The sequence below is a fragment of the Ochlerotatus camptorhynchus genome, unplaced genomic scaffold, assembly GCF_037179485.1.
Source record: "Ochlerotatus camptorhynchus isolate MF236.1 unplaced genomic scaffold, CSIRO-AGI_Acam_v1.1 ptg000213l, whole genome shotgun sequence".
NCBI classification, from domain to species: domain Eukaryota; kingdom Metazoa; phylum Arthropoda; class Insecta; order Diptera; family Culicidae; genus Ochlerotatus; species Ochlerotatus camptorhynchus.
Window position 1 is genome coordinate 7,178,595 of NW_027040703.1, and position 21,442 is coordinate 7,200,036.

At 40.0% G+C, this 21,442-nt stretch overlaps 2 protein-coding genes across 3 annotated transcripts in view; one reads left to right on the top strand and one right to left on the bottom strand.

Moving 5' to 3' along the window:
• LOC135703430 (regulator of nonsense transcripts 3B-like) overlaps nt 1–21,442 on the top strand; it is a 406,370-nt gene that overhangs the window by 356,137 nt on the left and 28,791 nt on the right. The window lies entirely within an intron of this gene.
• The window catches only part of LOC135703410 (putative mediator of RNA polymerase II transcription subunit 26), a 57,121-nt gene that overhangs the window by 21,211 nt on the left and 14,468 nt on the right, over nt 1–21,442 (bottom strand). The window contains exons 2-4 of one of the 2 annotated variants that reach the window (XM_065224611.1): nt 18,530–19,229; nt 2,263–4,364; nt 645–2,196 (exon numbers count right to left, since the gene is read on the bottom strand). In XM_065224611.1, the coding sequence (XP_065080683.1) occupies nt 645–2,196; nt 2,263–4,364; nt 18,530–19,229 (4,354 nt within the window). Of the gene's footprint in view, nt 1–644; nt 4,365–18,529; nt 19,230–21,442 lie in introns of both variants that reach the window. The other variant, XM_065224610.1, reaches the window with a different exon arrangement.

Below are 21,442 nucleotides of genomic sequence, written 5' to 3' on the forward strand. Positions count from 1 at the left end.
AACTGAAAATTAAATAGGGGATAAGGTGAAAAAAGTAGTAAAATGTCTGTTTCAATTCTAGTGCCAAGCGGATGGAGACCAAGTGGCAAACTCTCTGAAACGAGGATCCCGCCACGAGTTCACTGAGTAGGTATATGTTCAGGCGGCATCAGTCAGAACGACTGACACCATTGGGGTTGAACATCAGTGAACGGCCCGGGGGGGGACCACTGTCACTCTGCCACATGTGTAACGCATATTGTTCTATGGAGATTGGGAGAACAGTTTGCTGACTTCATGTGACTCTATATAGAGGAGGGAGGGAGAATGGGGGTTTGTGGGTAGTAACAGGAATGAACAGGAATTGAACCCTGGACACGAGGGATGAAGTGTGGTGTGCTTGCTATAAGCTCCACACTCGCGTTCAAAAATCGCTGAAGTAAAAATATTCTCCTAGGGGAAAGTAGGGCATTGAAGGAAAAATTTGGTGTCTGAAAATTTAGAAGAAATAAAATAAATATTTTCAACAAGCCTGAAAAGGAAAAGAATAATTTGAATTTTGAAGATGAAAAAAAGAGTTAAATGGAAACATAAATGCAATCTGTGCAAATTTAGAAACCGGGAAAGAAAACCAAAAAATAAAGCAAAACACAAATCGCTCTTACCCCCTAGTTTGAGTGTATTCTCATCCAGTTGTTCTGGTTTGGCAGCGGCGGCGGCGGCTTGCGCCTGGGCGGCAGCGTTGTTCTTGTTGTTTTTGGAGCCAGCGCTGGCACTGGCTGCCGAGGCACTTGTGGAGGTCGAGGAGGTCGTATGGCCAGCAGATGGAAGACCTTGGGCCGAGGCAGCCGAGTAGGACATGGCCGACGTAGCTGGGCCACCGCTATTGTTTTTGTCGAAGGGCAGCACCTTGGCGACCGGTTTCTTCAATGCGACCGTTGGTGGGGGTGCATCGGTTGATTGCGTCGAAGTCGCAGACGATTGGCTACCGCGTTGCAAATTGGGGATGAAACTGGGCGCGAAAGGGGATGGTGTTGGGAGGGCGGGACCAGCGGCCAGTGCTACCGGGACTGGTGTTGCAATCGGTTGGACGATGCTGCTCGACGGCGGAGTGGACCCACTAGACGAGGAGGATGAGTTGAACAGACTGGCCCAGGACTTGGCAGCGGGAGCAGCTGCGACTGTCGTTACCGGTGGTGGCGGTGCGTAGGGTGTCGGAACGATGATTGGTCCCTGAGTGTACGGAGGCTGCGGAGGTGGCACCGACAGAAGCGGCGGCGGACCTGGCGGTGGAAGAGGGGTATTTATCTGGATGTCACGTTGGGGAATAGCTTCCACTTTTTTGGACTCCATGACCGGACCTGGATTGACCGGGATGGAGTGGTGGTGTTCGGTGGAGCTGCTGAAGGATTTCTGCGGTGCTAGTGGCTGCTTATGCATCGACGGAGGAGCAGACGTTGTTCCCAGAGTGGTAAACGGAACGGGCGAGGTATTTTTCTGATAAGGCTTAGTAGAACTAGTGACCGACGGACCCGACGAGTTGCTGCTACTGATGGGGAATTCTTTGTTCGGAATGGCTGATACGGAAACCGACGCGGTGGTCTTCTTCTGTTGGCTACTATTATGCTGTACAACTGTGGTCGTAGAGGACGTAAACGAAGAGATTGTGGTGGCCGGTGGTTGCGAACCCGAATTAGCCCAGGTATTGGAGCCACGGTAGGGGCCATTGCGACGATCGTCTTTGAAGACGAATTTATCCTGAACTGCCCTAGTTAGTCTTGCTACTTCGTCGGTTGAGGTCTGATTCTTGTTACTATTTACAAAGACTTGCGACTGATGATGCTGCTGCTGCTGCTGTTGTTGATGATGATGTTGTTGCGGTTGCTGATTTGGCACTGGTTTGCTACTATTCGTGGACGTTTCACTGGTCTTGTCTACGGCGACGATGGCCGGAGTGGCCACCGACGCAACCTCGTTGGTTTTTTTCTTCGGATTGTTGTTACTATCGTTAGCGATTGGTTGATGTTGCTGTTGTTGTTGCTGTTGTTGTTGTTGGTTTTGTTGTTGTTGTTGCTGCTGTTGTTGTTGTTGTTGTTGTTGTTGTTGTTGTTGTTGTTGTTGTTGTTGTTGTTGTTGTTGTTGTTGTTGCTGTAGTAGTAGTTGTTGTTTTTCCATATTCAGAAATTCAACCGGGATCGGCGGAGGTGGTTTGTTGAGCTGGGGTGGAGGGACATGGGTTATTGTTATCGGTAATGGAACTGGAATTTGTGTAGGAGATATTACTGTTGCGACTGCAGAGGGAATCGGCACAGGTTGTTGCATTGGCGTTGGCATTGTATCTTGGACAATGGTTTGCATTGACATTGATGTCTGTTCCTGAATTTGTGCTTGTACCGGTGGTCGTTCCGAATTATAGTTGCTCTCCATCGGAGGTGCCACTTGGGCATGAATGTGTGAGTGTTGAGGGGGCGGTGGTGACATTGGTTGATTGTATTGTGGTTGCTGCGGCTGTTCGATGATGTAGTTGTTCTCATGATCCACCATCGGTGATGGTTGTTGCTGTTCGTGCTGAATGACTGATTCTTGAGGCATTTCCATTAGCGGAGCATGCGATTGTTGTTGTTGCTGTTGTTGTTCTTGATGTTGATGTTGTTGATGTTGTTGATGTTGCTGATGCTGCTGATGTTGCTGATGTTGCTGATGCTGCTGATGTTGCTGATGTTGATGATGATGTTGAGGTTCTTGTTGAGGTGGCTGTGGCACAAGGTACATGTCATTTTGGTTCAAATTATTCTGGGATGACGCATTTGACGAGGGAGACGATATCAGATTGGCAGCTGGAGACATCATTGCGTTGTTGTTTATTGCATTGTATTCATCTGACGGTGCCGGTGTCATTGATCCGTAATCTTCCGTTTGGATCGGTGTGGTAGGTCCCATCGTAAAGTTGGGCACATTCGGATCAAGTACGTGTGTCATTTGCTGCATTGGAGGCGGCTCCTGTTGCATCATACTGCCGTCATCCTCTTGTGGGATAAACTCTACGGTCTCCGGATTGTACTCCAGCATGGTCGGTGGTTGCCACATGCCTGAATGCATTACACCTTCTTCCGGAGGTTGTTGTGGATTGTGTTCGTCTCCTTTGTCGTCATACATAGGATACTCTGGATGATACATTTGCTGATACATAACACCGGGTGAATAGCTATAGACCGGAGCAGCCGAGTACATGGGGACTTGGAAAATTGGTGCTCCAGCCGCATGCTGTGCCGAAGGATGATGTCCTTGCGGAACGGGCGGGTAGAACTGCGGATAGAAGTAGTATCCTCCATTGTAGCCGCCATACGGTGGAGCTGGACTCATCATCTGTTGATGCTCCATGGACATGGGATGCTGCACGATGTCCGGAGTATGTTGCTGAGGTGGCTGTGATGGTTGGTTCTGCTGTTGATTTTGACCCTGACTTTGTGATTGTTGCTGCTGTGATTGCTGCACTCCTTGTTGTGGTACTTGACCCTGACCTTGCTGTCCAGATTGCTGTTGATGGATTCCTCCCGGTTGACTCTGTTGCATCACAGTCTGGTGCTGTGCGATGTGATGTGGAACATATGCTCCACGCGGTCTGGCATTATGTCCAATCCGGTTGCTACGGCCGTTTCGCCTCATTCCGCGACCATCACCCCGAGGGGTCATAACTTGCATTTCATGACCGGAAGGAATTTCTCCGGAAATGTAAGCTCCCGAGGGTGCCGGGGGAGTTCCAGTTGCAGTCATATACTGCGGCATTCCGTGTGGCATGAAGCCATGCACGTTCACATTGGCTGTCAGATTGCTAACGTACACATTTCCCGGAAGATGCTGAGGAATGACCTGCATCGGGTACATAGCATTCCCGTGAGGACCCCCGGCCATGTAACCTGCCGAAATCGGCTGCGATTGATACATCTGTTGATGGGCAGAAGCAACAACGCTCTGCTGTTCGCCCGATCCTCGACTAACGTTCACCGCTACATTGTGGCCATTTGGTGGCGCATTTCCGGATTGCACCTGTTGTGACTGTGGCGGTTGACCTTGCTGTGACTGCTGTTGCGGTTGCTGCTGCTGCTGCTGTTGTTGCTGTTGTTGCTGCTGCTGTTGTTGTTGCGACTGATAGTGGGGATTGTTTGTGTGAGGAGGCATAGTCGTCGTCGTGGTCGTCGCGGAGGTTACTGTCGTCGTGCCGTCCGGCGTCGAAGCAGCAACTTTATCGGCCGTTCGACTTGTGAAGGTTCTGCCAGCACGATAGCTGCTGCTACTATTGGTGCTACTGCTGCTGTGAGCTGAGCAACTCAACTGTTGCTCGCTATCCCCGTACTCGGTGTATGAAGCTTCCAGGTTTGTGATCACTGCAAGTGTAGGAATGGATGCAAAAAGATTATCAGTAAAAAAGTGTGTTGACAAAGGTAAAAAAAAAGTGAGAATAAATTGAACACAAACAATAACAGAGCAAATCCTACAATCGAATTAATCTAAGGATAGGGAAACAGATATTAGGATTTGTTATACGAAAGTATGGTAGGTTAATACAAATGTTGTTTATTCAAGTTCTACGATTCGATGTGTTGGATTGTAAAATGAGCACATGGCTAGGTTAAAAATTTACCCCTAATTGGAAGCCAAAAATATTAATAGGGGGTCTTAGTACGGGTGTCACTACACGGTGATAAGGAAGTGATACTCATAGCTCCAACTCGGATTAACTTTCAATACCGTCCTTGTTTGGATGATATACCAAATGTTTGTCGTGTTGATTAACTCTGATGTCAACATCAAAGCAGTCGGACATTCTTAATCGGGATAAATCCGAGGATAATATCGGTTGGAGCATACCACCACTAGTTTACTGGATATCCATCCTTTGCAAGCAATATTTTGATAATTGTTTATGTTTTGAGAGTTGGTGCACAGGTAGATTGAGGTTAAGGAAACGCCACTGGAATTTGATAAGAAGTTCCAGGTAATTTCAAGAAGCATTTCACGAATTTTGTCAGGAGAACTAAAGAGAATTCCAGGGATTCTAAAGCAACTCTGAAGGAATTTCGACAAACTTAATGATGATATGGATACAATTCTGACACCATCCTTAATGATAACCTACGGCTGAAAATCGCTTAAAAGTTAATCAATCAATCAACATGGTAACCAGCCAATTCTGATTAGCAATTTCTCGGTTATTTCCCGTTTTTCCCGGAATTTTGGAAATTTTGCCGGTTGTGCGATGTACATTTAAATTAAGCATAAAATCAAATGCGATTGAACCGAAGAAATCACTAGGTTAAATAAATCATTACTGCAGCATTTTTCCTGGATCATGAAATTGGTTCTGCGTTCGAAGTCTTCAAAATTTGGCTATGCAAATTCACTCAAATCTTCAGAGGATTTTATTTGATGACTTTAAAGAATTTCCTTTAAACTCAATTTTCATCACACAGTTCTTTTCAGATTCCTTCTCAAATAAAGTTGAAATTCTCTCTGGGAGTCCCTTGAAAATTTCTTATACCAATCCAGAAATTCTCTGCAGAACATTCAGAAAAATTAATGAAATTCGACCTTAGATTCTCTTCGAATGTCTAAGAGATGAACTAGCCTTCGGCTAAAAATCACTATAATAAAGAATTTTAAAAAATCTCTTCGAATGGTAAGCTTTTCTATGAATTCATTGAAGCAACCTTCCATTTTTTTAATTCGCCTAAATTTTCTTTAGAATACACCTCAGAATAATCAGTTTTTCTCTAAATTATTCTACAAATTCAATTGGAATCTTTCTTAAAATTATCTAGAAATCCTCTTCACAATGGTCATTGAATTGTCCACAAAGCTACATGAAATTTACTATGAATCTACACAATTCACTTGACCTACAAAGTCAAAGCTTTTTTCGAGTTCATAGACATTTTTTCTCAAGTACCATGGCGTTATCAATCTCTCGATTTAATTCTAAAATCCTACTCAAAATTGGGTTGGAATTTGTTTCTAAAATTATCTTAATAGTTCTTCAAAGTGACGGCATCCTGAAAATCTACACACTTAGAAAAAATCATGTAAATTTAGGTGCTCTGAGACTGGCACATACGAGCGTCAATGTGGACATAAAATTGTGTTATAATAAAGGGCGAACACGAAATTATTGCGACACCGAAAATGTCATGCCAATTTTCTTATAATGTTTAGAATCAAACCAAAATTTTAGGGTAGTTTTATACATATATTTACTTCAAAAATCAAAAGAAAAGTTAATCGATGGAGCCTTGAGTGTAAAATTGAACGCATTTTCGCTTGATGCCCTCCAACAAAGTCTTTACAGTGTCATCCGGTACCAGTTTCTCAGTTTTTTTTTCCATTTTCTTAACATGTCCTTCTCGTCTTTGACTGTCTTCTTGCTCTTCCGAAGTTCCCGCTTCATTATTGCCCAGTACTGCTCCACCGGGCGCAGCTCCGGACAGTTTGGCGGATTCATGTCCTTTGGAACAAAATGGACAGAATTGGCCTCATACCACTCCAGGACACTTTTAGAATAGTGGCATGATGCCAAATCTGGCCAAAATAGCGGAGCTTCGTCGTGCTGCTGCAAGAACGGCAAAAGGCGCTTCTCGAGGCACTCAGATTTGTAGATCTCGCCATTTACTGTGCCCTTTGTCACGAAAGGCTCACTCCTCAGTCCGCAAGAGCAGATGGCCTGCCAAATGAGATATTTGGAGGCGAACTTCGACATTTTCTTCTTCTTAAATTTGTCGTCCACATCGAACTTGCTCTTGCCGGTGAAAAACTCCAACGCCGGAATTTGCTTAAAATCGGCTTTTATATACGTTTCGTCGTCCATCACACAGCAGCCATATTTTGTCAGCATCTTCTCGTAGAGCTTCCGTGCCCGAGTTTTAGCCGTCGATTGTTGCCGCTCATCGCGGTTTGGGAAGTTCTGTACCTTGTATGTATGTAGTCCAGCTCTCTTCTTTGCATTCTGGACGTAGCTCTGCGACATGCCGATCATTTTAGCCTAATCACGGCTTGAGACGTTGGGATTTGCTTTAATCATCCGCTTCACCTTTCCCTCCGTCTTTTTGTTCTCCGGTCCCGGTTTTCTTCCAGCTCCTTTGCCGTGGTCCAACGTCAACCGCTCCTGGAACCGCTTCAACACTCTGGAGACGGTTGAATGGTGAATGTTCAACATTTTTCCCAACTGCCGGTTGTTCTCTCAACTCGCGTTGGTTCACCTCCATTTTCGTTGAATCGAAAAACACGACTTCGAGTTTGACAGCATGTACACAATACACATCAATGAGAAAGTGTGCAAAATTTGGTTGATTTTTACCCAATGGTAAAAAATTTATGCCCTGTTGAATGTGTCGCAATAATTTCGTGTTCGCCCTTTATGATGCATCTGGTTGTTACGCCTTGCACCAGAACTACAAATTATATTGTTTTGATATGCCAAACGTACTGATTCTGTAGTAGGTATCTAGTCACGCCCGATTCATTTTTTTCTTTCTTTGTTGTGTCCTAGATGCTGGACGGCTGAGACCGTTCACGGTCCATCTCGCCACTCTGGTTGTCTTGTTTGTAGATTCTATAGTTGCTTCGGTTATTTGTTTATTGTCGCTTGTGATTCATAATTTGCATTAATTTTCCACAAGACATCACTGCTGTTGTTGGCGGTGACATCTATCGGAAACTACACATAATTTGTTTTACGTTAATTGTTCACATAGGACAGTGCAGTGCAAAACATGTCTGGTACCTCTATTACCGCATTTACAGGGTGGCAAGTGAATTTCCATTTTGAAATTCCTGGTTTTTTCCTGGTCAATGATTTAAAAATTCCCTGGTTTTAAAAACCATGTATTTAAAAAACAATTTTTAATAAAAAAAAAATAAAGTGAATCCTTGTACCATCATTCTTCGCGCAATGCGGAATTTCACAAACCAAAATAGGGATTAAGGTTCTTGTGAATGCCCGTGAAATCTTTATCTGATTGTTTGCTGTAAAGAAGCTAGTAGGGAGCCGCGCTACTTCGTCGTATCATGGCGCCTATTTCCGATCTATGTGCTAAAACTATAATAGCAAAGCGTTTTCACTCATGTTTTTGCAAAAACATCTTTGCTTACAAGATTAATTACAATTGACACTGAAACATTTGCGATAACCCGTAAAATGAGCGATTTTAGGGGTGTATGACGAAGAAAAGCTGAAATACGACGGACTAGCGCGGAACCCTATCTAATGTCTGAAATTTAGAGATCTATAAGCCCCTAAACCTTGAGATTTCTCTTTTTGAAACTGCGATTTTTTTTTTTTTACTGTATTATTGAGATTTTTAGCCAACGGGCTAGTTTATCTCAAGGTGAAATTGCGAAGTGTGGTATGAATGAGGACTCTTTAAACAAACCTTTGCTTCTAACAATTTTACGGATTTCCAGTTTGTTTAAATTTTCCGCAAATTGTCAACGATTAAGGATCTTATTTAGCGGAATTTTGATTACAACATGATTTCAAAATCATATGATTAAAAGATTTCATAAACAACGCTGGTTTAATAACTCTTATTATTAAAAAGACTGACTGCTGAAGTTCATAGAAACTCCCTAAAGTTCGTAGAACTTCCCTGAAGCGTTAAGGTCTTTCCTGAAGGGTTAATTGAAGTGTGTATTGCATGAATTTCATGGGACTTCCCCGAAGTTCGAAGGATTTTTTAAGGTTTCCCTGAAGTTCGGAGTTTTTTTTTTTAATTCATAGGAATTTCTTAAATATCGTAGAAGTACCACGAAGTTCGTAAGACTTCCTTCAAGTTCGAACATCTTTCTCGAAGATCTGAGGACTTCCCTGAAGTTTGATGGACTTAACTGAATATATGAGGACCCTAAATTTAGAAGAGCTTTCCTGAAGTTCATAAGGCTTTAAATATCGAAGGGTTTTCCAAAAGTTTGTGGGTCTTTCTTTAATTTCTTGGAAATTCCCTGAAGTTTGGAGAGCTCCCATGAATTTCGTAGGACTACCTGTAGTTTAATCGACTTTTCGGAAGTTCTAGGAACTTTTTTGAGCTTGGAGAACTATACTTTGACTATATGTTTAGTATTACTTCTGCGTGAAGTCAACGTAGGCGCGATGAATCCGACAGCTGCGAAAAGTTAAACATCCATGATCTATCGATGCGTCAATACCACATAAGAAGAGATCGATTTTACACAGGGTGGCTAGTGACTTTTCATTTTGAAATTCCCGATTTTTTCCCGGTTTTCCCGGTTCGAATCATATAAATTTCCCGGTTGTTAATATTCAACATAATACGAAATTGTACGCATTTTTTAAAACGTGGCCAACTTGTAAAACTTCGGAGGTTATTTGTGGGAAAAATAAAAGCAAAATGACAGAAAAGTATTTTCTAAAGCTAAAGAAAAAAATCAACTCTATGAGTCACTCAATGTATTCAAAACGAGCCGGAGATGAACCAGCGTCTGGCTGAAAATCTCCTTAATAAAGACAACCAACCAACCATGTATTCAAAACAATTTATTGATTTTTCGAGATACTCTTAAAAATCAAATTCTACCAATTTTTATGCTCGATACATCTTATGATTTCAAAGCCCTAGAATTTATTGAGTAACAAAAATTAACGTCACTAGGGCAAATACTATCTGGGTGAATAGGTTATAAAACAGAATTTTGAAGAATAAGAAGAATTTGATTTTAAAAAAAATCAGAAAAAATTAACTTGATACAAATGAGAAAAAAAGAAAATGTGTCTTGACTCTGTTGTCTACATTAACATAAATATTAACCTTACAGCACTCCCGCTGATGTACAAAGTTAAACACGAAATAAATATGTAAAACCTACTGACATTGTAACTCGCTCAACGTAAAAGTAAACATGGTTAATTAAATTTAATACCCACGTCAAGGGGTAGGTCACTCGGCACACCAATCTTGGGTCATCTTTTTTGTCAGTGTGCCGCAAGTTTGCCGCAAGTGTATACCGATTGTGCCGGTATCCGGTGCCGGTTGGTTTGAAATCACAAGGATAAATCGGATTGAGGATGACGCGGGAAGTGACGGGTGTTGGTGTTTTATGTTCATAGGATGATAAGGCAGACCAAAAACCTAACCTATCGTGCTCTGAAAAACAACGGTCTTTCAAAGGCCGGAAAGATGGGGTACATGGGGTTCCTGAATATATATTCAAACAGCAAGTCATGTTGTGAATAACTTCAATTACAGTTATCGAGCAGTGCTCCCATTTTATTTACAACAACCTAATGCCTACGAGATTGTGCCAAAGGTACCGAAGGTATATCGAAAGTGTGCCGATGAATGTGCCCAAGCTGTGTCGAATCTAATTTCGGCGCAATGTGCTGAGTGACTTACCCCTTGACCCACGTCCTATTGACCAATACTTGAAAAAAAAAACTGAAAGGTTATTCAATCAAAGAATAAAAAATTGATTTACGTATATTCCCAAGATTCTGGGGCTTTGAAATTTGTGTAGGATCTGAAACTAGATTCAAAATTTGGGATTAATAACAATTTTTGGGATGCAAAATTTGAAGCAAAAAATAGTTAAAATGTGGGATTTTGAATTTTTTTCAAGATTACAGATTTGAAAAAATATCATATTTATTAAATAGTCGTGCAGTTATAATTGTCACGGCTCTAAGATTTCTAAGAATTTTAAGAGTTATATCAAATTACAGAACAATTGATAGAATCTTGCGGACAAACCCTGGAATTATTAGTACAATTTAAAAGTATTCAAAGTGTTAATTTCAAACAAATATTGAGGAGGATTCGCACATAGTTTTCGAAGGAGAAGTTCTGAGCAGAGTTCCAGAATAATTCTGACATGAAGTTCTTAGCAATTGTTAGAAAAATGTGGTGAAACTTCTGTGGAAAAGATTGCAAGTTCTAAATTAAATTTATAGGTAATTTTTGAAGATATTAAAAGGAGCTGTAAAAAAAAACTTTAGAGAAAATTCCTACGTGATTCCGAGGAGATTTGTATATAGACCGTGAAAAAAAAAGAATTATTCCTAGAGAATTATGATGAGAATTCAACAAGACACAGAGTTTTAAGAGTGTTCTGACGATAATTAAAACCCTAGTGTGAAAGATTCATCACAGAGTTGCAACAAAATTTATTGCTAATAATTAGAAAGAAATTCTTCAAAATACTCCAAGGGGTTTCTAAATAAAATTTCGAGAGATGTATCCTGTTATAATTATTACGCCGAGCGTTTTTTGTATAATTTCAGAAGAAATCCATGATAATCAGAGCAGAATTATAAGTTAATTCTGGAATTTAAATCATGACATTTTTTTTTTGAATAAAATTAAAACTCCGAAAGAGAATAGTTCAGTTTCAGTTTTTACAAATATTTGTTTCTTAAGTCCAGCATCATCAATATTTTGTTTTAAGGATCATGCACCTTTCATCTGAAATTGAAATGACAAAAATCAATTTGAAATATGAAAGAGTGATTAAATTATTAAAACAATAAGACGGGAATCTGAAGAAAATTATGCACTTATAGAGAATGACATTCATTTGGTAAAGAACCACTCTGTTCTAACGGTTTATTCTGAAATTCCGGTCTCAAAATTTATTCCTATGGTGTGGTTAGTTTATTTTTCCCGGTTCTCTCATCGAATTCCCGGGTTTATCCCGGTTTCCCGGTTACTTTTCAAATTCCCGGATATTTCCCGGTATTCCCGGTTTTCCCGGTTCGCTGGCCACCCTGTTTACAGTCACATAGGGTTTAGTTCATAGGTGAACATTGACTGCTGTTTACAAATGTAAGTACTTGAACACTAAGAAATAAGTTTACTCAGATGCTTTAACCGCATATATCAGAGATTTTGCGTATTGAGAAAATAATATAGTTATCGAGTACAATAAACTCAGAGGAAAACAATACCTACAAAAGATTAAAAGTTATCAATTGTCACATACCTCTACTTTTACTTATTTCCTAAACTATTCCTCTCCTTGTTAATTTGCTAAATGTTATTGGTTTGCTAGCGTTTTATTATTGAAGTTCAAGACTAAATAGGAAGATTTAGTGTACAACTTTAAAGTTTAGTTGCCTCCCAAAGTGGACCCCCCCGCATCCTAATTCTTTTGTTAATCTACCTAATGTTACTAGACCATCCCGAGCCATAGTTCAAACACTTATCCTAATTAAAAATGAAGCACATATAAGATTAGTTACAATACCATGTTCAACAATGGTGTTTAACATTATTCCCTGAGTCCTCAATGAAAACAACAATGAAAGCTTGTCACGCAAATAGAAGGCACCGTTGGGCACTTTCTGAAATATTTCAATAGTATAATTCCCTTGCAAATCCAAATAAATCTATCTGCGTAAAAAAAAAATTAGAGTGATTTGCGGCAAAACCCGCCAGTATCACACCCAACGTCAGTGCCTATACGTAAGTGTACTACGACGCGGCTCTCAATCAAAGGAGTAACAAGTGTGATACTATCACTGCTGGACTAGATCTTTGGTTTTCTCATGTAGTGGTTCATCAGAGAGGGGAAGCTTAGTAATCGCGCCATTTTATCGCGGCATGAGCCAGCAACGCCGGCCCCAAACCCACCGTCTCGAACACTCCACTATAAAGCATGAAATTAAGCCCGCCCACCAACAGCAAGGTGCAAAAACTAGCCAAGGGGAGGGAATAAATACGTTTGGCATATTAAAACAATATAATTCGTAGTTCTGATGCAAGGCGTAACAACCAGATGCATCATAGAGTTGAAAGTTGGAATTACGCCATGTAAGAAGAAACGTTTTTGATGATTTGATGTGATATTTTCTTCTACTTTTTCGTGTTTATCGAATAGTTTGTGAACTGTTCTCTCTATATGTGGCAAAATATGGTTTGTTTACATTTTGGCTCTTCCGCCCTTTTCAAATGTTAGTCTAGAATTAATCTGAAGACCTGCAGCTGGATTATTATTATTAGGATGATTATAATTATAAGGTATTGTTCTGAAGACCTTCAGAGGTTCAGATATTCCTTTATTATTTCATATAATCAGGACTACATAGTTGACGTATTGTAGATTGATTATGCCGAAGAAATTATGTAATTATCTCTGAACGGTGATTTTTGACAGCTTATTTCCTGTATCAAATGCTGAAAACATGGTGACCAGCAAATCCCGAATAGTAGTTTCCAGGATAATTTCCGTTTTTCTCCCGGAATAAATTTCCCGGTAGTGCGATATGCATTTACATAAAGCATAAACCCGGATGCGATTGAGGCGAAGTGATCACAATGGATCATTACTAAGACAACAGTATTTTTGCTAGGGTCTAGAATTTGTTTCTGGGTTCGAATATCAGGGCTGGTAGCGATCACTGCTGTCAAAAATAGTGATTTTAGTGACCATGTTGAAGAAATAAGTGACCAACTAGTGACTTATACTTGTAAAAATAGTGACCTAAGAAAAGAAAAGTGTTATGTTTTAGACTTATTCAATAAATATCTCATGAACACTTATGTACGATATTAACCTTTAAACCGAAAGATGCAATAGAATGACCAAACCCAGGGTGTCTAATAACTGTAAAAACCTGGAAAACCGGAAATCCTCAGGAAACTTTATTTATTTATTGGCTCAGAGAATTTAATAATTTTATTACTAATGATATTTTAAAAAAAATAATTAAGCATTTAATTTTTTTCGTTATTTCCAATCACACTTTGAACATTATAGATAGAGTGGATTAATCTTCAGTAGCAAATAAATAAATAAATAAAAAAAAAACTAGACTTGAAATGTTTTTTTTTTTTTTTTTACTTTTTGAACATGCATATTTTCTAGAAATTTTAAATTTGAACTAGTTCTGAACTTAAAAGCGATAATACTTCAAGAAATTTTCAAGAATCTGGAGTCAAAATCCTTGCACAGTTTTAAAAGCTCGTGGAATTTTATTAAAATTTCTTAGGACCTCATTTCGAGGATGTTCTGGGAAAAAAATCTTCCAGAAAAAAACATCAAATTCAATCTGCTTTAAAGGTAGTTATGAGGGATTTAACATTTCTTGTGAAGCCTGATAGTTTTGAGTAGAATTTCAAGAAAACCTGAATTGAATTGAAAGCTAATTTTAATGAAAACGCTTAGTAATTTCTGAGGAGCAACTCCTTCAGAGAAAAATTCCAATGGTCTTCTAAGGTTAACTTCTAAAAGAATGTGGGAGAAAACTAATCCGGGAATCTTTTTGAAAATACTAAAATGAGGATTACAATTAAATCTGAGAATAACTCCATAACATCTTCAAATGAATTCGGAAAATAAATTCAGGAGAGTTTGCCAAACAAATTATGAGAAGAAATCTAAAGAATTTGTGAGGAGAAATGCCAATGAATTCTTAGGAGACTTTCAATGTGAGTAGAATTCCAATGGAAGAAGTGAGATTCAAAAAGAAATCTGAAATGAATGCAATGAATATTCGGAGAATCTTTCCAAAGGGTTTCTTATTGTGGTGAATTTCAAGATATTTCCGGGGAAAACGAAAAGAAAATTGAATTCGAAGCTTCATCGGAATGTAGAGGTATATTTCAATGGAATTCAGAATGGACTATTCTGAGGTCTTCAGAACTACTTGAAAGTTCCCAAATTTGTCCTGAAGTTAATGAAACTGCTTTGCAGTTCTTTTTAGTTTGACAAACTAGCCTGCTGCTCATAATACTTCTCATTAAATTTTTAAATTTCTCTGAACTTGACTTCCTCCATTTTTTAACGATCATAGATCTCTTCTAAAGATTTAAAAATTCGCTGAAGTTATCTAAACTTCTTTAAAATTTATGTGACTTCTCTAATGTTAACGGAACTGCTCTGAAGTTCTCTGTTCTTTTCTGAAATTCTCAAAACTTCTTCAAGGTTTTTACAGTTTTCATGAAGCTTGTTGTACTGCGCTGAATTTAATTGAACCATCCTAAAAATGTTTAAGCTTCACTGATTTTCTAAACTCATGGGAAGACCTTAATTAAATTTTAACGGATCTGAAGTTATCTGAAAATTTTGAAACTACCTTAAATTTTCACTAATTTTTCTGAAACTAATGGAACTGACCTCCCCCTGAAATTTTTCCAATTTTCGAAGCTTACTAAACTTCTTTCAAATGCTCCCGCATTATGCTGAAGTTCGAGGATCTCCTCTTAAGCTTTATAGATTTCTATGAAGTTCTCGAAATGTTTCTGAAAATCACTGTCCTTCTGTGAAGATTTCAAAGTTTTTCTTAACTTCTGGAACTTTTGTGCTCCCGCAATTTTCATGGAATTAGAGCGACATAATTAATATAGATCTATGATTATCTCTGAAGTTCTCAAGATTTTTCTGAGGTTCATGAAACTTCCCGTAAATTATAGGCACTAATTTTAAACTTTTTCAATAGTCTAGACTTTCCTGGTGGTATTAAAAGTGCCTAAACGATTATTGAATCTCCTCAAAGTTCTCTAGACTGCCCTGGATTTATCAGTATTTTTTAAGAACCCGCAACTTTACTGAAATTAAATGATTTGCCTTGATGTTTCGACACTTTTCCTTAAGCATTATAATAATTATAAACACTCACTAATTTACCCTGAACTTATCTATGCTTACCTGTAGTTCTCTAAATTTGTATGATAATCCTTCAAATTTGCTTAAGTTAATGGGATTATTCTGAAGCTATCTGATCGTCCTCGAAGTACTCGGAACTTCACTGAATATCATGAAACCATCTAAAAATATCTAAATGTATGAGAAGTTCTCTGTATTTCTTTGAAGCTTGCTAAAAGTTCTCGCATTTTTTTAATTAATGGAACTTCGTTGATGTTCGCTAATCAACTAAGCTAAATTTACGCATTTTTTAAGTTCGTGAAATCTCCAAGATATAACACCCTTAAAATACTCTCAAGTTTCCCGGATGTTCATGTAATTTTTATCACGCTCCAGAAATTCTCTCTGAGCTTTGCTGAAGTTTCCGGGGATTCTCTGAGTTTCTGTTCATTAACTATGTAGACAGTTTTTTTTTAATCCATGACCTCCCCCCCACCCCCCTGCGTAGACAATTGTCCATACAAAAAATTTAATGGGCCGTGGATAATTGCCAACCCCCCCCCCCCCCCTAAACTGTCTACGTATTTTATGGACAGCCCCTTGTACATGAAATGCGAAAGATTTTGAATAATTTAGATCTTACTTACTCAAATTAAGTTTTTTTTTTAACATTATAAAGTGAGAAATTAAGTAAGTGTTAAACTTTAACATTCAATGGATTTGATTGAAAAGCTGTTTCTTTAAAACTGATTGCTATTTCTTAAAAACGTTTCGGTAAATTGCTACTGTTTTGATCTACAAAAAAAAACATATTTTTAACGCATTTAAAAAATAGCCTTCTTATTAGTTCTGGAAAACTCAGGTAATTTTATTTAGCAGATAGAGAAAGACGATTGAACGTCGCAAAGCAAAGAATGATAAAATTTAAAATAAATTCACGCTAAAAAAGTTGAAAATAGTGACTAATTACAAGAAAAAGTGACTTTAGTGACTTGGCCTTAAAAAAGAAACTTTTTAGTGACTGGCTTGAAAAAAGTGACCAAGTCACCAAAAAGCTACTCGCTACCAGCCCTGAAATGTAGGTGTGCGGATATGTACCAATTGTTTTATCCAAACGAGTATATCCATACGATTTGACCGTCCGTTTAGATACAACAGCTGACATCCGCAAATCGTTTAGATGACTATTATTTAACTACCTTGAAAATTCGCTCAGGTTGAGGTTCTCGCACTTGAAAATCGAATCAAACCAGCTTTGATACATGATGAACAGTTTTGCATGGGAAACTTGAGCTGAATAAATGCAAAACCATTCCAAACTATTAAATGGCATTCGGAAGACATGATGAGGTTTGGTCCCAACCAGCTAATAATAATTGTATAAGTAAAGAAAATCTTTCTACCCACTCAGAAAGTTGCCCATGCATGTTTCTTAAAGCTTCTCATGGAGTTTTCTGCAATTTTTGACCACTTCTACATTCATAACATAAATCACATAACCACAGTGGCGTAGCCCTAACCTTAATCTACATGCTCAATTGGTCTCAAAACGTAAATAAATGCAAAGATACTGCTTTAAATCGATTCATATAGAAACCAGAAGCACCGACGATATAACGCGATCGCATGAGTAGATGCAACCCCCTGCAATACGATCCAGTTCTTGAAACTGCCGAAAATATCAGCAGCGCTGGTGATCCATAACATATTTAAGCTCCAACCATGTAACATTAAATGCGACAAGGTGGCAACAAATGCAATGCCTTCGAAATCATTCCTACTTTCCCGCAATGGACAGTTAAAAATGATTTAGTTGTTTTCGAATTGACGAGCACAATTTGCGGGAATCGTGCTTTCCTGTAACGTTATCTAGAAAACTCTATCTATTTCCCGCAACGCGGCGCGACATGTACCAAGCTTAATCATAGAGGAAAAGGAGGAGCTGTCATATTAGCATTTGTTCGCAGATGACAAGCGTTGCAGTCCTGTGAGTAGATGGCGGTAGTGTTTAACGTATTTTAAATATGGCGTCTTGGGCAAGAATTTGAATGTAGCTTCTATGAGCTGTCAGTTCGTCGGTGCTAGAAGGCTCTTTTTGGGACCGATTTGAATACAGATATGGCTCTAAATTATGTTTTCAAAGTTGTTGAATAGGTAAAATGTGAATATATACGATTACACACATAGAATTTATTATGTTATGTGATATTCAGATAAACATTAAATTTTAATATTGGATAAATATTATGTGCGTTCCTAATAGAAACTATGTGAAAACTTTTTTCAATGTGAGACAATTGCCGTTTACTGCCTCCTAATTTAAGGGCAAGGTTGATATAATCCACAAATGGCCGCTATCATAACTGACTTTACCAATCAAATCAGCCATGACAACGCCCTTTGTTTGGATTCCAACAACCTTGTTCTTAAATTCCTCATGAAAAGTCTGCAAAATGTATCTGTTCGATGTATCGTAGAAATATCACACGCGTCCCTTTTGTATAAGCATATATCTTATTGAATACAAACGTCTGGAACAAAATCTGTCAAATGCATTCAACAAAACCAACAATAACAAAACACAAGAACCAACTAAACGAACACATAGCAACTAAGAAGTTCTCACTAGGCTGCTGGAAATTTCTTAGCGAAACTACCGCACAGTGTACACATGGTTAAAAGAACTAATTCCTACAGTCACAATTTACTGTGTGCTGAAGTAAGTAGGTATAAGCAATAAGTTTTGAACAGGAAACGTGAGAGAAAGGACAAACAAAAGTTATTAGAACGACTAAGTCTAAAAACAACGAAAACAAAACATGTAAGCAAAGTAGTAACAGTAGTAGTAACGCAACATTACTTGAAAAACAACAGCAACCAAAACAAACTAGTCAGTAATGTGAGAGCAGAAAGGTCCAAAAAACGGAAACGGAAATCTCTGCTAAGCAGGAAAACAACCGCTTACCAGAACTGTTTGGCAGTGTATAGGAGGAAGTAGTAGTAGTAGTAGTGCAACTAGTAGCAGTAGTAGTAGCAGCAGTAGTAGGACTAGAAGCCACCACTACCGGTGACCAAGAGGGCTGTAGTTGCTGCTGCTGCTGTTGTTGTTGTTGTAGTAGTTGGTGGTGGTGGTTGTGGTAATTGTAGTGATGGTGGTAATTGTGATGGTAGTTGTAATGATGTGGGTTTCTACCCGAAACGACTTGATGGTCTTGACTACGGGCACTTCCCGTCCGTTTCGAACTCGCCGGATAACGGCCGAAACCACCGGTGCCATCGACGCTCGGGACAGCCGTGCTATTGTACGGGAACTGTTGGGAATTGTTGGACTGTTGCCGAGGGTGGTGATGATATTCCGGTGCCACGGGGTTCGGGAAACTGGCTACCGTTTGGGAATGGTGGTGATGGTGATGGGAGGGAGGATACCTCCGGGGCTCGTATGGGATATATTCGTACACCCCGGATCCGTCGGACGATGACATCACGGAAGATGCGTTCGACTGCCTGCGTCTGGTGCGGTGCTGCTTGCGGCCACCAGTGCCTTTGTAGCCTCCCGCGACACCGGCACCAGCCGTAGCCGGTGTGTACAGGGTCGAAGCCAGCGCGCTCTTCACACAATCATCAACGTCGCTCAGGTCGAGAAATTCGTAACACTCGTGCGGCTTCTTGCTTGTGTTGAATCGGCACGGAATAGTTTGCCGGATGGATCGGATTTCACGTGTTCCGTGTGTCCGTACACAGTCAAAGTCAAAGCACACATACACACATGGGGACGGACAGGATCAGCGCGCAACATTGGGACATTGGGAATTCATTGGGTTGATCATCGGGATTCAGGAGCGTTTCGGTTTCCGTTTTTTGATTGTTTGATTTTGAGGCAGTTTGTTTGAGGTTTGTTTCGAGTTTTGAGATCACGTGAACGGAAGAGAAAAGAAAAAAGAGAAAAAGGGAGAAATAGCCATTAAAATTATTGCGTTGGTACATTCTTCTCGATAAATGCGGAAATAGAAGCGTCAAGCATGAAGTGCAATTTTGGGACCAATGTGTGTGTGTGTGTGCGTGATAATGATCCGGAGATATGCGGGGGAGAGACAAGGGAACCATCATTATAGCAAATGACGTGTCTTAAGCTGGTCGTAAAAAATGATAACAAACATAAACAAATCGCATTCCTCAGTCGATTCGGTCCTCTAACTGGCGGTGGTATGTGATAACAAACTCTCTACCACACCACATTACTAAAACTGATTCGCAATGTCATCGGCGACTGGCGCAAATAACATAACAGCACGGTAGATAATCGATGTGCACTTGCTTTGCTGTCGTGGTGAGATAACACGATGGGTGCGACGACGACGACGACAACGACAACGACGGTATAGTAAGTAATCGCTCCATTATGTGTGCCGTTGACTCATGCAATTTTTGTTGCCGTCTCCGCTCTCAATTAAAATCCGGGCCTGCAGCGGATTCGCACAAAAGTGGCAGATTCATGGAAAACGTCATAGTCGCTGTTAGCTCCTCGTTATCTTCCAAACAAACCAGTACAGTACACCGGCCATGCTCACTGCCAAAGTGATTCGGATTTGGTACCATGTGACAGCATCCGGTTCTGCCATTTGCCGCCGCCAAGTGCCCATTTTTGGAGGGATTATGTAAAATCACGCGGCCACAGCTGAGTTAACAGCTGCTGTGTTCCTTCTTTGAATATATGAACAAGCAGTGATCATTCTCGACAACTTATACCAAGGTGCACAACCGCATCCCGAGCAAAGTTGGTTAACAAAATGAAAGCAAATCGACATTAAACTTTGCTGTTCGTATCATAATGTAAACTCAGTTTGATTTAAATAGTCGCAAAATAATTCTGAAATCATAGTTAAGGCTTGTACTCAAAAAAAATGCACCATTTTTATCCGTGTGTAACTTTTTTATACGTGGGTAAAATTGATGAAAATCTGGGTATAACTAGCTTGGAGTGAATTGTTTACTTGTGCAACATTTCATAACAATCAGTTCAGTGGTTATTGAGATGTCATCGAAACAAGAAGAAAATCGCCGGAGAATTTTGCGCGCCGTCATGGAAAATCCGACTGCGACCATGAGATGGATCGGAAGACAACTGGGAATCACCCATACAACTGTGTCTCGGGTGGTAAAATCGTTTAAGGAGTTCCAGACGACCGAGCGGCGGGCTGGAAGTGGAAGAAATCGAAGACAGCTGACCCTCTGAAGACCCGGAAGGTGTTGGATTATTTCAAGCGTAATCCGAACCTTTCGATTCGCGACGCGGCTTTGAAGGCAAAGTGTTCCGCCTGGTTCGTTCAGCAAACCATGAAACGAGCTGGGCTTCGTGTATTCAAGGTCCGGAAGGCACCGAACCAGCGTGATCAACAAAACACGGCGGCCAAATCCCACGCAAGGAAGCTGTATTGAGAGTGGTTAACGAAACCGATGTGTGTGGTTATGTATGACGAAACCTACATCAAGGCAGACGCAAAGCAGATACCGATACCGGGGCTGGAGTTCACGGTTTGATGTTCCGGAAGACATAAGGAAGAAGAAAGTGGACAAATTCGCCAAAAAATACTTGCTCTGGCAGGCCATATGCCAATGCGGTAAACTGAGTAAACCGTGCATCACAATGGGTACCATCAACAGCGAAATTTACCGCACCGAGTGCCTCCAGAAGCGTCTGTTGCCCTTCCTGCGGTCCCACGGAGGTGAGACATTATTTTGGCCGGACCTGGCATCATGCCATTACGCGCGATCGACGTTGGATTGGTACAGAGATAATAACGTTGTTTTTGTACCAAAAACCACAAACCCCCCAAATTCACCAGAGATTCGTCCGGTGGAAAGATTTTGGGCCATAATG